Genomic DNA, 15,024 nt, shown 5'->3' with positions numbered 1-15,024 from the left:
CCATTACACTTTTTGTTATTTAAACAATATTTGTTATTGAAATGTCTTGAATTTTGTTATTACCGTCTGCCCCGGTAATAATGATTTTAAATAAAGTAACATAAACAAACTTGTTTATATAGCCCTGTCATCCTGCCAAATAAAAAATTACATGAACCTTGTGACGAAAAAAAAGCATCATGAAAAAGACGTCATGTACATTTGCCGACGAAATCCGAATCATAACAAACCTTCCCATCCAATGACAGCAGGGCGATATAGTCATTGGTGATTTCAAAAGAAGTTATGTCTGTTTTTCTTAAAAATAATGACGGAAATAATGTTTTATTGAACATGGATGATCAAGTATCAATAAAAGTAACGTTTTTCATCGTTTGTTATCATTGGAACATCTTATTTTGCTTTTATATTAAAATGGGAATTGAAAATGGATGCTCAACATACAAATGGTTTGTACATGATGCTTTTTAAAAAATTGGCGTCGAATAATCTCATATTAAAAATTGGTAAGCAGAGATTGAAACACACTAACAAAAACAAGGTTAGCAACTTTTTACTTTCATCCCAAAAACAATAAACTTTATTGAACCTCCATTGTTTCATCACCACCCCCTGCCCGTGCTGCCGCCTGTTGCTTGAGCATTTTATTCCGCGACAGTGGCTTCCCAAACACCGGCTTGATGGCGTTGGACATCCGGTACAACAGCACCGTCGAGCTTGGATCGCAAACGGCCAGCACAAGGCAGCGGCTGCCGTTTTGGCTACCGCTTGGTTCTGATGCTTCTGCTGGTGGTGAAACGAGCTCGGCTTGTAGTTTCTCGATCCGTTCCAGCGGGATACTGTCGAACGATGGCACCGGAATGTACACGTCCTCGGGGGAATCCTGCTGCTTGCGGGCTTTCAGGTAGAGCGTGTTCAGTTGGCTTGAGAAGTTGTACTGGACGTCCCACATGGAACGATCTTGGAAAATAAAATTCATTATTTAAGACGATTTTTTTAAATTTATGCAAATTTAAACCTTCACAAAGATGAAGATAAGTCCGGTAGGTCACTGCGCAGAGAGCTTCATCGGTGCAACCGAGTTGACGAATTTCGTTGAGCTAAACAATTAGACTTATTAAATTAAACAGAAATATTTTTCTCAGTGCATGCGTTACAGCTTTGTTTGAAAACATTCGCAACGAAAAACGATCATAATCCCTTATATTTATTTAAAATAAAGAAACAATAAACTATTGCTCAAATCACTAAACTTACAATCTTGAAAGCAGGATTTATGTTCTCCATCGTAAAAAAATATGAATTTATAAAGTTGCCGAAATAAAATAACCAATTTCCAAAGAGGTTTATTTTTGTTTATGTTTTCTTCTAAGACGTCATGATGACAGTAAACTCAAAATGTAACGCCACGTGCTTTTCGATAGTAACGCCATTGAATTCAAAATGTTGCATACAAGCAGAACAAAGATCGCATTCAAGATGAACAGTATTTTTGAATGGGCAGGTGTATTTTTTTTGGTTTCACGATTATTTTTTTATAAAGAATATTACAGACAAACAGACGTAAATCATTGAAGAAATTTTACAAAAATCCATCAATCATCAAAAAAATGAAAATTAATCGACAACTAGCTCAATATGGTGGTCAATACTGAAAACCAAAATTGTGATTTTGCAATCTAACACAAATCGGACATTTTCTAATACAGTCCAGACTCGATTATCCGAAGGCCTCGCAAAAGTTTCACTTCGGATAATCGAAACTTAGGATAATCGAATCACGGAAATTTTTGTTTTTTCGCTGTCTTATTTTTGATTGTCGAGCTGAAGTATGACCCCTAAACTACGCTGAAGCGATTTACATTTTTTAAATCCAAGATGGCGGTGACGAAATATTGAAAAAATGCATTTTATTATTTAATAACCAATCAACTATTCAAATTTGACTAAAATGGGGTCGCAGAACTCGAAGTTGATGTTTAAAACAAGAAAAGGAAAAAAACGAAAAAAATATTTTTGTTCGTGATTCGATTATCCAAAGTCCCATACAAACCTTCGGATAATCGAACATCGGATAATGGAGGCTTCGGATAATCGAGTCTGGACTGTATAACTAACAAGAATAGATTTTAAAAAATATTTTGATAAGATTTTTTTAACTTTTTACATAAAAATTAAATTTACAAGCTATGGTTTTACCCTGGGTGCTGAATAGTGGTTGGCAAAAAGACCTCAATTTTGAACTGTCAAAGTGGAACCAATTTACTGCTCGCCAAAAGTGGAGAGTATTGATATCGATCCAAAATTGTTTTTTTTTTTGCAAGAATGATTTTTTTTTGGTTTTTGAGGACCTGAAGTTGAAGTCAAGTAATCGAACATTGAAGGCGAGCTCGTCATTTTTTAATAATTATGAATGCAAGTTGTTTATAGAGTCGATGCTGTTGTACCATCCAAAAGTTGTCTTAATTGTTTGATTCCGTTTTCAAACCTACTGATTTAGTGAAAATCTTTTCTGTTTGTTGGATCAGCTTTGCTAGAATTAGCGATGATTTTTCGCTGGACCAGGAAGAGCTGCAGGATTCCAAAATAAGCCAAGATATTTAGGTATTTATCTTCGACATCGCAGAATGACACTCTCGTCGCAGTTCTTCGTCACCCGTAAAAAAGAAAACACTCTTCTAACTGAACGAAACTTGAAAACACACACAATTATCCAGCAAAATAATGTAGAAAACTAGACAAACCAAAACGCATACCAGTAAGAAAAAAGTCATGCTTGTGTTTGAACAGCCTCCTAGTTTGTATGTAGATGTAAAGAATGTGGGATCATTCGAAAATCACATTACGCATTCTCTCTATTCATCACCCAGGTTTTACCATATGAATGACAAAAAGTGTTTTAAAATGCATTTTACACTTGCCCAGTTGTTTTGCAATCATGAGTACAATATTCAAGTATTAAAGAGATTTTTTTTTTCGCCGAAAAAAAAACTTTTTGCGGTGCTGTACTTTAGAATTCCACAAAAATTGAAAATATTTTTAATCGATCCCCCCCTGCTGAATGTGTTTTTAAATGCAGTAAAATGCATTTCAAATTGTTTCCAGTTAGTTAGACTTCAATTTCCATTAAAATTTTGAAGTTTTTTTTTTATTTTTCGGACCAATTTTGAATTTATTTTGTTTCAGAATTTTTAATTTATTTTAATTTGTAGAGTTACTATTTTTTCAAAGGTTAATAAATATTTTTAGATTTGTTGAAAATATATTATTTATTTTTGTATTGTTTTAGAATTTTTAATTTTTTTACGTTTAACTTTAAAATTTCCGGGAAACTTTAAAAATTGTTTGTTTTTTTGTTAAATTTCAATTTTTTGATTTTTTTTATTTGTTACATTTTTATATCTAGCGTTTTGAATTTTCGGGCTTTTTTGAATTTTTATGTTTCTATTTTTTTTATTTTTTACAATTTGAATTTTTTTAAGTAATTTTAAAAATTTTATAATTTTTAAACTTTTTAGTTTTTTTTTTGAATTTTTTAATTTTTGTATAAATTTTAAAAATTGTAGAATTACTAATTTTTAATGATTTGATTTGTTGAAAATTAATTATGTTCGAAAATATTATTATCTGTTTTTTTTTTTTGTATCTCGACCTTGACCGAGGGATGATATGATATGCAATCAGGGGGGTGATAAAAACTTTGATAAAAATTTGTACCAATCCTAATTCTTAGAATTTTCATGCTTTTTATTAAACTTTTAATTTCCGGAATTTCAAAAAATATATATTTCTAAATTTTTGGATCTATAGTTTTTTTTATTTTCAAAATTCTCTAATGTTTTGGATTATTTCGATTTTTGAAGAATTTAAAAAAATATATTTAAAAGAAAAATAATTGTTGAAAAATTCTATTCTTTATTTATTTGAATTTATTTATTATTTTTTGTACATATTTTTAGATTAAAAAAACAATTTTCTAAGAAAAATAACTTACATTTTTATAATTCGGTAATTTCGGGACTTACATTTTTATATTCAAAAAATACAAAAGTTCTAAATGTTTGTATCGAGGGTGCGGGAAGGGGAGGGGTTTCAAAAATGTTTTAAGCGTTACGTAATAAAAGAACGCACCCTTTATTAATATGGTGTTCATAAAAAAGGCTTTCGGCAGTTCTAGAAATATGTAAACCCAGTTCTGTTAATTACAGAATAAGCAGTATTAATATATTTGTATCTTTTTCTGATTTTTAATTTTCCCTTTTTGCTTTCACTTCTGTATAGTTGCTGATTCTTAGCGTGTGTGTGTGTGTTTTTGTTCTTTAATCCTTTCTCCGTGTGTTGTTTTGTTCAACCTTACAATTGTTAATCTGCTTGCAGCTGTTTGCGCCTCTGTGCATATTATGTCCTTTCTTCTCTGTAGTAGATTTTTTTCTCTCTTTTTGACTAGAATTTATCCATTTTTTTAACACACCTTTTCCCATCTTTTCTGTTCCACTGCATGTTTTTTTCTATTCTACAGGTTTTTTTTTACTTGCTTGCTTCCTTTAATGTACTCTATAAACTATCAACTAAGGTAGCGCTTTACTCGCCTATTCTCAACAGATGATAAATTTAGACTGATGCTGTTTTTTTTGTTTTGCGTTATTCGCTTACATGTTAGAGGTTAGAGAAAAGAGTGTTAGATTTTTGTTTGTTCTTTACACAACGCTCCCGCGCCACGGTACTTTTAGTTAGAAACGGTGCCTCTTCCACGCTGAACTGTGTGTGTGTGTGCTTCTGTTTGCTTAGTGTAAGAGTGAAAGTTAACACTAACATGAACTTAACTCAAGTAATAAACAGGAATGAACAATGATATTGAGTTAACGTTACAAAACAAAGCACCAACATAGAAGGGGGTGTGCGAAAAAATTAAACGCAAAATAACGGTGCAAGCTCGAATGATATTTTTTCGTTTTGATTTTTTGGTTTTTTTTTTTACATTTAATGGAATAACGTTGTGCCATTCATTGGTTAAACATATCGATGGAATAGAATGGTATTAAACTAAATCACAAAACATCTTTACACGCTTGAAAAGAAAAAAAACTTAGGAAGTAGATTGATAACTAAGCGGAGTCTTTTTTTTTAATCTTATTTTTAAGCTTTAAACTAAGTTTGATTTACATGTTTCAGTTGATGATATCACTCAGCCTTGCGTGAGGCTTAAACAAAGAAAAGATAAACTTGAAAAAAGATATGATAGTCGATGTAACGGAACGATAAAAAGATTGAGGATTTGTTTTCCGATCGGTGCAAATATTAAACAGTTGCGATTAAAAATACAAAAGATTGCATTTCTTTGCTTATTGCACTTTCCCTCACATGTTTCGACTAACTGGTGTTTGAATGTTTTGTTTTCTCTGTCTGGATTATCTGCTTTCTACACATAAGCATTGTTGGTTGGTTCTAGGAAATGGACACACACTCTTTCGTTGTTCTAGAAGAGTGTGTTTGTTGTGGCAATAGTGGCAAAAATTGACATTGACTGACATAGACAGCAAAAAGAAATTACACATTTAAACTAGTCTATCGTCTTGCACTTGTTTTCCTTGGAATCTCCGCGCTCTAAAATCTCATCTAATGCACACACTCTTTGAACCAACATGGCCGGCGCGCCATCTAGTTTCGGGAAGGATCATCACTCAAAAAAATACTCACTTTCATCAAAATGCCCCCACCTTTTCACCCACGCCCCTGCGCGCCTTCTCGAAAAAATCACACGGGAAGCACGTGGCGCACGCTGCGTTCGGCGCTGGACCCACATCACGCACGAAACGTCGTAATCCAAGCAGGCCGCAGGTTCATCCATATCCAGGGCGGGTTCGTTGTGCGCGAAGCTTCAAAAGAGGAGGGGGAATTCGCGCTAACAACGGCTACGCAACGGGGCGTAGCCATCAAAGCAGGCTTTGTTTGGTTGTTGGTTTTTTTTCCTGAACACGTGCTTCAGTGGTGGCGCGCGGCTGACGTTGGGTATGAAGGTTGGGGCGCCGTTGTTTTTGACAGACTGCTGTTCGATCAGTCTTTGGACAGTTGTGTAAAGAAAAGGACGTGTTTTGAAGTGGATTTTCGATGTCTCTGGACACCTTTTCGGTGATTTTTCCCAGAACAAATTTGAATTTCTTACTACCAATCGAACAGCGCAATCTTTTTGGAATTAGTTTGATCCTTCCCGCGGTGGCGGCCCCGCATCCCCAACTTGAAATCGGAATATTCGAGGTCCTACTGGTCAACCTTACCCTACGTAACTTCTATAATTTGCCTCTTTTTTTCTATTCGATGCTCTCTCTCAACGTTATTTTAGTAGTTTTCTGCTTTCTAACTCCTCTAATTCAGCCCTATCATTTTGCACACTCTTTTCTGGTCTAAAAAGCCGCACGCGCTCAAGATAGCTAGGTTCTCTCTAATATGTGTACTTTATTGCCTAGTAAAACACTGAGAAATTTGAAGATTAATCACTGCGTCTCAACCGGCTGCTCGACTGCTATTCTAGACTGCTCAATCTCTCGTTTTGTGGATAAATTTATTAGAATTCCAAATTTTTTACCTTTTTAATTTCTCAGGGGAAAAATGGACGTGCTCGTTTTGCTTTTCATTTGCTGCTTTCTTCGTCATTTGCGTTGTTCTCACTCAAAAGTCCCGCGTCTTCGCTGCCAATGTCTAACACTTTAGTAGAATAAATAAACATCTCAAAACCACTACCGAACATTTACCTACCTGGTACTCATGACACGAATCTAAGAAATTTGGGGTAGGGAAAAGAACTAATTTTACAGACAGTCTCTACTACAAACTAATGATATCTCGTCTCGTTCTCCGTCGTGAGTGTGAGTGTGATCTGCTGGACAATTTAGTGATATTTGCGCGATCACACCATCAATTTCCGCCCTCTAACGTGTCGTTTCTCTACGTGATACTACGATTTCGTTTTGTAATTTTGTAAACCAGACTCAAAAAATGAACGGGATGGACTGAATGAATGGTTTTCTTCTTCGTGTGTGTTATTTTGTTTACTTAGATTTGGTAATTTCGCGTTCTACAACTGCGTGGACACATTCATCACATTGAATAGCTTCTAGGATTAGTTATTTTACTTTTTTTTTTGTTTCGTCTAGCCTGTCTCTTCAGCGGTGTTACGTCTGTTTTTTGAAGCTGCTGCTTGTTTGGGATTACTTTACTACGCGTCTTTCCATTCTGCTTCTTCTGGCTGTGAAGGAGGGTTGGTTTGATTCAACTTGTTTAGAGGGTTAAACACTGCTTTTTTTCTTATCAATTTGCTTTGTAGATTTACAGAAGAAAGATGTTATTGAAAATGCTTGTTGTGTAGCAAAGGAGTAGAATAAAAATGTTTCTTTTATAACATACTTACTTTTTTGTTGTTGTTGTTTGTCTTTAAATATGTGTATAAATATAAATATTCATAATGCTTATCTCAATCATCTTTGAACCCCCTGTTAAATTCTCTCCGTCTGATTTTGGCTACAAAGTGGTTGGTTTCTTGATTCTCTTAGCAATATATAGGTTTCTCGCCTCAATGATTGCACCCATTTTTTCCGCGCTGAAAATCCTGCCTCACCTCACCTTTTTCTCTGGTTAATGTGTATACAATAGATGATAATAATTATACTTTAGAGCTTCGTTTGTATTCTTTAAATGACCTTGGACAGAACTGGTTGATTTTTATATCTCTTTTTTTATTTTGTTTGGATCGTAAAATTTGCTTTCCTGACGACATATTACATATTTTAGTAGCTTTTCACTCTTTCTATCTAGAATGCACTTGCAAACACTTACTCAATAAATATATTTTTCCGCTTTTTGTGTGGTTTTTAGGACTTTTTTTTAAGAGGATTTTTTTCTAATCTTGCGTGTGTCACACAATGTAAAAGTGTATAAATAATAGAAATAATTTCGTACACAATTATTATCGTTTTCCATTGCTCAGAAACGTGTGTGGGTTTTGCTTACTTACCGCGCATTGAGTGTGTGTGTTTGTGGTTCATTTTCTTTGCTTTGCATGTATCACTAGGGGATGTAAACGAACGTTACACGAAACGAAAAACGAAACAAACCGAAAGGTACTCTATAGATGATCTCTGGAAGGTCGCTCTTACTTGGTCCGTCCGAAGGCGGCCATCGAGGCCGACTTGGGCACGAACCGCTTCCTGGGCATCGGACGCATCACTGCCGCAGCCGAGCAGGAACCACTCGCCGTCAGGGCAGCGCTGAGGCCCCGGTTAAACCCGTATCATTTGCGGGGGCCGTTGGCGCTGACCGCTTTCTGGCCGCCGCTCTTCTGGCCGCCAAATTCGGCTGAAACGAGTGCCCCACTTCAATAACTTTTCTCAATCGGAAAATCTAAAAAAAAAAACTCACCCTTCATCTTTTCCGCCCGCTTCAGCTCCCGCATCGCTCGGCCTCGCTTGTCCAGGATCAGCTTGTCCACGCGGACGAAAATGCCGTGCTTGGGCCGACAGCTAAAGTACTGGATGCCCTGCACGGTGCCGTCGTTCTTGCCCGTGGGCGTGTCCAGCTCGACGCCGATCCAGGTGCCGCCCTGAAAAAAAGAGCAGTCGTTTACAAGGATGTTAACGATGTCAATAACGATAACAATAACATTATGGTCATCGAAAAAAAAAAGTTCACATTTCGAAACTCGCTAGCAATTTATTTAATTTTCTTTATGTTAAGTCATCACTGAATGCCCACAAGTTGCTTTTTAGTTTAGTAACATTTAAAATAACGTGATTCTAACTAAAAAATCCTTCGTTATTGTTGAAACGAGCGGCTAAAGAGTGTCGGGCACGTGGTCGGGCACCAGATTTCTAAGCTGAACAAAATGAAACTTCCTTCCATTTTACGTACGCTAAAAAGCTATATTTTCCTTATTAATAACAGATAAAGTTCACAAGATACAATTTACTCACAACTTCGGTGTCTTTTCACAGCTGGAACGGATTCTCGTTCCCAGCTGCGCCCGTGCTCCCGCTTGCTTCAGTTTGTTTTCAACTTCTGATTCTTGCCAAGCGACAGCACGGGCACCTGACAAAGCAACACAAACAAAGACGAATGACGTTGAACAGGGGGCTGCTTCGGACGCGCTCCGTCGCAACAGTTATCATAGATTGAAAAAAAATAATGTTATGGGTGTATAAAAGTTGAGCCTAAAATTTTCTATTTTGTTTTTTTACAAAATAACGTGTTTTTCTTTAACATTTGTACAACCCCAAAATGACTGTAAAACCACACAGAATTTTGAATAAGTTTAAACTATTCTTAACATTTTACAATATAATATTCAAATTAACAAAATATAATGTTATGAAAATTCATTAAATATTTCACACCTCCTTTGAGACCGACTCATGTATCAAATTATAAAGAAAAATTGAGTAATTTTAATAAAAAGGTACGAGTTAGAACCCCACTTGCTTAAAGTCGTTTTCTTGCTATTAGTCCTTGTCCTTGTTGGCTTGACGTTTGTATGGAAAATCTTCGAAAAATGACCATTTCAATCAGAACATCTATTTTATGATCGTAATAGGCATCAACACAACCTTCTAAAATTTGGGAGAATCGGTGAAGATCTGGCTATTTGCATAGCATTTATTTTTTTTTTATGGAAAACCAATTTTTTTGTTATTTGATTTTTGTAATTTTCATTTTGAGTAGAAGGGGTTTTAAGAACAAAGAAGCATTTTACATAAGATTAGTGCGCTGACTTTTGTGTCGCTGTTTATGTGCTTGTGCAAGTATGTCCACGCATCCTTTTTCCCCTGTAGATTCTGTGAAATGTGATGTGATGTGATTCTGTGAAATGTGATCCGTTCTCAGAATCCTCTCTGCGATAAACATACCGCAGTAGGGCTGGCCGCTTAATTTTTGCAGTACATTTTCGGGTGTTTTCGAATGTACTGCAGTTATTAATATTGATAATTCTGTATAATCTGTGATAATCTGTATATTGGTCGAACTCCTCGAAAAGTACCTAACATTTTTTTAAAGAAAAGGTGTAAAGTTTTCAAGTTATAGTATAACGATTTTTGGGAAAATTAAAATAAAATTGATGTTGTTGTTAATTCATTTATTTCTGGCAGCTTACACCTTTTTTTTGGAAATTTTTTTTTCCCTTGTTCAGGAGGTGATTTTGAGCAACTTTTGTTCTACGAAAAACTTTACTTATCTTGTTTTATGTTTTTGTAGTTTCATTTTTTGTATTTTAATTTGATTTTATCTTGCTTAGTTTATGTTTGTTTTTGGTAGTATTTGACCTATTCTCCCACCTCCTATCATTACATTTTGCCTATCTAATTTTTTCATGTTCTTATTGCCACTTTTTCAATTTTTCGGTTGTTTTGCACATTTTTGGCTATAAAATGGCACCATTATTATTTAAATTGTAAATAAATGCGTAGAGGCATAGTCTGGGGCACTACAAAAATTACTGTATACTTCTTTTTACTTAAAATATAGGAAAAGTTAGTAAAAAAAACAGCCAAAGTTGACCCCTAAAAAAATGACATTTTTAAAAAAACATTGCCAAAGTCACATAAAACTACTAAAACTTCCAACCAGACGTGCATCGGCACTCAATAGCACTTCACCACATTTTGAGATGATTGCCTTCGTAAACCGGCAGAGTGAATCTTTGCTCACTGTGCGTCAAAACAAGCTTTAGTTCGATGCTTTTAATAATCGTTGTTCACTATGCAATTTGGATTAGCAAAAAAATAATAGTGATTTAATGTCACAAAAATTTCAAGTGCTAAATGTGCTATTTAGCACTCAAATAGAACTTCATCACTAACACTAGCGAATAAGTGAAGATAAAGGTTTCGGTCGTTCAGAACCTTATAATGCATTGAAAAAAACATACTTTAGGTACAAAACAAATTGATATGGTGCCTTTTCCAAGCCATGGCCTTAGAAAAACTGTCAAGTGCTATTGAGTGCCGATGCACGTCTGCTTCCAACCCAAAAATTTTCTAAAATTTTAAGAGTTCTTCTTTCCAATGCTTTTTAAAGATCAAAAATTGGTTGAAAAATTGATTTTTGGCGATTTTTTGAACCGAAGCTCGTCTAAAGGCGGGGTTGGATTGTAGAGGGTTAAAGGGGTTGTTACCCTGTAAGAGCCCTGATACGAATTTCTTTGTCATAAAACAATAGGAAAATATAAAATAAATTCAAATTTTGCAATTTTTCGACAAAAAAGTTGGGCATAATGTTACAGATTAGTTTTAAAATGCACAAATAATGCAAATCTGCGGTCAGTTCTTACCTGGAAATGCGTTCCTCCGACGAACGAAATCACACCGCTCGTGTTGTATGGTCGAATCTGAACCGATTCTCCAACGACGACCCAGTCCGGGATATTCTCATGCTTGCTCGGCGTGGAGAAGCTATTCTCCATAACTACAGAAAAAAAAAAACAAACAAAAATTAGATTTGACAAATTTCTCAAGACTTGACCGTCATACCATCGGAATCCTGCAGCAGCTTGGAGCTATTGTTCTCCTCGTCGACCACATCCTCATGCTGAAGGTGCGAATCATCATCGGCGGTGCTGCTCACGTGGCTTTCGTCCATCGCAATCACCTCCTCGTCTTCTTCCACCTCCTGTTCGTTGATCACGCCCTCGTCTTCCTCGTCGATCATGGTGTCCCGCGAGCCGGTCATAACCGCCGGTTCGCTAGCCCGCTTTGCGTTGCTGTTGTACGCGAGAGCTTCCTGCTCTAGCAGGTCGCCACCTCGGTTGCCATTCAGCTCGTCAAAGCTGACCACGTCCTTCATCAGTGGATTGTTGCTGCGCAGGACGTTGTTGGACGGTGACATGGTTTCTGGAGAAGAATTGAATAGTTGAAGTTGCCGATTCAATCAAAGATCCTCAAGTACAACTCACCAGGCGTTTCTCCGACGCTCAGCGAGCGGATCGAGTAGGTGTCGTCGTTGGTCAGGTTGCTGCAGGACACGGCCTGCGAGCCGTACCCGCTCGAAGTGGACGAGCTCATGCTGGGCGTGCCGGCTGCAATGTTCTGGCTCTTGACCTGCGCCACCTGACCACCTCCACTAGGCTTAACGCCCTTTCCCGCCGCCGAGAACTTGCATAAATCGCTACCTCCGCCAACGCCGGCATGCCCGGGCCGCTTGTCAATGTCCATGAACGACTCGACCGTGTACGAGGACTTCATCTTGGACATGGTCGGCTTCTTGGGCGGCTCGTAATCGTCCTCGTACTCGGCGTACTCGGGCTCGCTGAACCGGTCCTCGCCCTCCTCCTCGTAGCAGATCTGCTTGATCAGCGGTTCCTCGTGCAGCGTCGTCATTCGCTGAGCCAACTTGCTGGCCGCCGGGGATGCTGTTGAAAATTGAATTGAAAACGATTAGCACGGTCAGAAATTGAAATTGCACGTAGAAAAAAAAAAATCAACCTAAAACATCGAAACACAACATCGAACGCGCGAAACAAAATGAACAGGAAATGAAACATTATCGGGAAATTAAAAAAAAAAAGTTCGTTTAAAACACGCTTTTTCTGGTTACGTACGCTTGGTTGGCTGAAGTCGCAGGGAGTTCAAATTTATGTTTAGATTTAGGAATGTGGGACGAGCTGCATTCCATGAAAACGAGTGTGAATTTGTATGATCGAGTGAGTGAGTGAGTGAGAAAGGAAAAAAGAGAGAGAGAGAGCACAAGACAAACGGACGCAATTAGTTTACTTCCGCTCATTGATGACTAGATTTCATTAATCGAGGGTGGAGAGGACACATTCGGAAAGCACCTAGAGCACTGTTTCTGGGAGGGACGAGCTGTTTTTTTAGTTTTGCATTTGCATACGACTGTAAGGCTCTAGCATTACATCACAGACAAACAGATAGAACTCTTCATGTTTTTTTTTAATTCCAAACTAACAAATTAGCTAAAACTTGTAAAATTTGTAATAATTCTAAAAACAATAAAAATTCTAAAAAAAATAAATACCCTAAAAATAAAAAAAGAAATTAAAATTATTAAAAGTTTTTAAAAAATTACAAATCTTTAAAGTTCTTAAAATTCTTAAAATTCTTAAAATTTTTAAAATTCTTAAAATTCTTAAAATTTTTAAAATTCTTAAAATTCTTAAAATTCTTAAAATTCTTAAAATTCTTAAAATTCTTAAAATTCTTAAAATTCTTAAAATTCTTAAAATTCTTAAAATTCTTAAAATTCTTAAAATTCTTAAAATTCTTAAAATTCTTAAAATTCTTAAAATTTTAAAATTCTTAAAATTCTTAAAATTCTTAAAATTCTTAAAATTCTTAAAATTCTTAAAATTTTAAAATTCTTAAAATTCTTAAAATTCTTAAAATTCTTAAAATTTTAAAATTCTTAAAATTTTAAAATTTTAAAATTTTAAAATTCTTAAAATTCTTAAAATTTTAAAATTCTTAAAATTCTTAAAATTCTTAAAATTCTTAAAATTCTTAAAATTTTAAAATTCTTAAAATTCTTAAAATTCTTAAAATTTTAAAATTCTTAAAATTTTTTTTAAAATTTTAAAATTTTTAAAATTTTAAAATTCTTAAAATTCTTAAAATTTTAAAATTTTAAAATTCTTAAAATTCTTAAAATTTTTAAAATTCTTAAAATTTTAAAATTCTTAAAATTCTTAAAATTTTAAAATTCTTAAAATTTTAAAATTTTAAAATTCTTAAAATTCTTAAAATTTTAAAATTCTTAAAATTCTTAAAATTCTTAAAATTTTAAAATTTTAAAATTCTTAAAATTTAAAATTTTAAAATTCTTAAAATTCTTAAAATTCTTAAAATTCTTAAAATTTTAAAATTTAAAATTCTTAAAATTCTTAAAATTCTTAAAATTCTTAAAATTTTAAAATTCTTAAAATTCTTAAAATTCTTAAAATTTTAAAATTCTTAAAATTTTAAAATTTTAAAATTCTTAAAATTCTTAAAATTTTAAAATTCTTAAAATTTTAAAATTTTAAAATTCTTAAAATTTTAAAATTCTTAAAATTTTAAAATTTTAAAATTCTTAAAATTTAAAATTTTAAAATTTTAAAATTCTTAAAATTCTTAAAATTTAAAATTCTTAAAATTCTTAAAATTTTAAAATTCTTAAAATTCTTAAAATTCTTAAAATTCTTAAAATTCTTAAAATTCTTAAAATTCTTAAAATTTTAAAATTCTTAAAATTCTTAAAATTCTTAAAATTCTTAAAATTTTAAAATTCTTAAAATTTTAAAATTTTAAAATTCTTAAAATTCTTAAAATTTTAAAATTCTTAAAATTCTTAAAATTCTTAAATTTTAAAATTCTTAAAATTCTTAAAATTTTAAAATTCTTAAAATTCTTTAAATTCTTAAAATTTTAAAATTCTTAAAATTCTTAAAATTCTTAAAATTTTAAAATTCTTAAAATTCTTAAAATTTTAAAATTCTTAAAATTCTTAAAATTCTTAAAATTCTTAAAATTCTTAAAATTCTTAAAATTTTAAAATTCTTAAAATTCTTAAAATTCTTAAAATTCTTAAAATTCTTTAAATTGTTTAAATTCTTAAAATTTTAAATTTTAAAATTTTAAAATTCTTAAAATTTTAAAATTCTTAAAATTTTAAAATTCTTAAAATTTTAAAATTCTTAAAATTCTTAAAATTCTTAAAATTAAAATTTAAAATTCTTAAAATTCTTAAAATTCTAAAATTCTTAAAATTCTTAAAATTCTTAAAATTCTTAAAATTTTAAAATTCTTAAAATTCTTAAAATTCTTAAAATTTTAAAATTTAAAATTCTTAAAATTCTTAAAATTCTTAAAATTCTTAAAATTCTTAAAATTCTTAAAATTCTTAAAATTCTTAAAATTTTAAAATTTTAAAATTCTTAAAATTCTTAAAATTTTAAAATTCTTAAAATTCTTAAAATTCTTAAAATTCTTAAAATTTTAAAATTTTAAAATTCTTAAAATTCTTAAAATTTTAAAATTCTTAAAATTTAAA

At 32.9% G+C, this 15,024-nt stretch overlaps 2 protein-coding genes and 1 long non-coding RNA gene across 3 annotated transcripts in view; all 3 read right to left on the bottom strand.

Annotated features, from left to right (window-relative positions):
• Window positions 1–550: 550 nt before the first annotated feature.
• On the bottom strand, window positions 551–1,381 carry LOC6031152. Its single transcript, XM_038261759.1, has 3 exons — window positions 1,258–1,381; window positions 1,019–1,100; window positions 551–960 (listed from the first exon to the last, which is right to left on the bottom strand). The coding sequence occupies exons 1-3, from the start codon at window positions 1,285–1,287 to the stop codon at window positions 581–583; spliced, it is 492 nt and encodes a 163-aa protein (XP_038117687.1). The 5' UTR covers window positions 1,288–1,381; the 3' UTR covers window positions 551–580.
• Window positions 1,382–4,198: 2,817 nt separating this feature from the next.
• The window catches only part of LOC6031153 (kinesin-like protein KIF13A), a 63,667-nt gene continuing 52,841 nt past the window's right edge, over window positions 4,199–15,024 (bottom strand). The window contains 6 exon segments of the mRNA XM_038266267.1: window positions 4,199–8,349; window positions 8,413–8,593; window positions 11,315–11,448; window positions 11,514–11,873; window positions 11,936–12,391; window positions 12,581–12,643. Coding sequence (XP_038122195.1) covers window positions 8,285–8,349; window positions 8,413–8,593; window positions 11,315–11,448; window positions 11,514–11,873; window positions 11,936–12,391; window positions 12,581–12,643 — 1,259 coding nt within the window. The 3' untranslated portion in view covers window positions 4,199–8,284.
• LOC119770781 lies at window positions 8,684–9,194 on the bottom strand. The gene is made up of 2 exons (XR_005278989.1): window positions 8,964–9,194; window positions 8,684–8,910 (listed from the first exon to the last, which is right to left on the bottom strand). It is a non-coding gene; the product is annotated as an uncharacterized LOC119770781 (long non-coding RNA).

Source organism: Culex quinquefasciatus, chromosome 3 (genome assembly GCF_015732765.1).
Source record: "Culex quinquefasciatus strain JHB chromosome 3, VPISU_Cqui_1.0_pri_paternal, whole genome shotgun sequence".
Classification (NCBI taxonomy): Eukaryota; Metazoa; Arthropoda; class Insecta; order Diptera; family Culicidae; genus Culex; species Culex quinquefasciatus.
Note: the sequence above shows the minus strand (reverse complement) of the source record. Positions and strands in the feature narration are given on the sequence as shown.

Bases quoted from the DNA above. Each gene is read 5' to 3' on its own strand.
- LOC6031152 (XM_038261759.1), bottom strand. From the start codon at position 1,287: ATGGAGAACATAAATCCTGCTTTCAAGATT. The intron at 1,101-1,257 runs GTAAGTTTAGTG...CTAATTGTTTAG, and splicing joins TAAATCCTGCTTTCAAGATT to CTCAACGAAATTCGTCAACT. The intron at 961-1,018 runs GTTTAAATTTGC...TTATTTTCCAAG, and splicing joins TTATCTTCATCTTTGTGAAG to ATCGTTCCATGTGGGACGTC.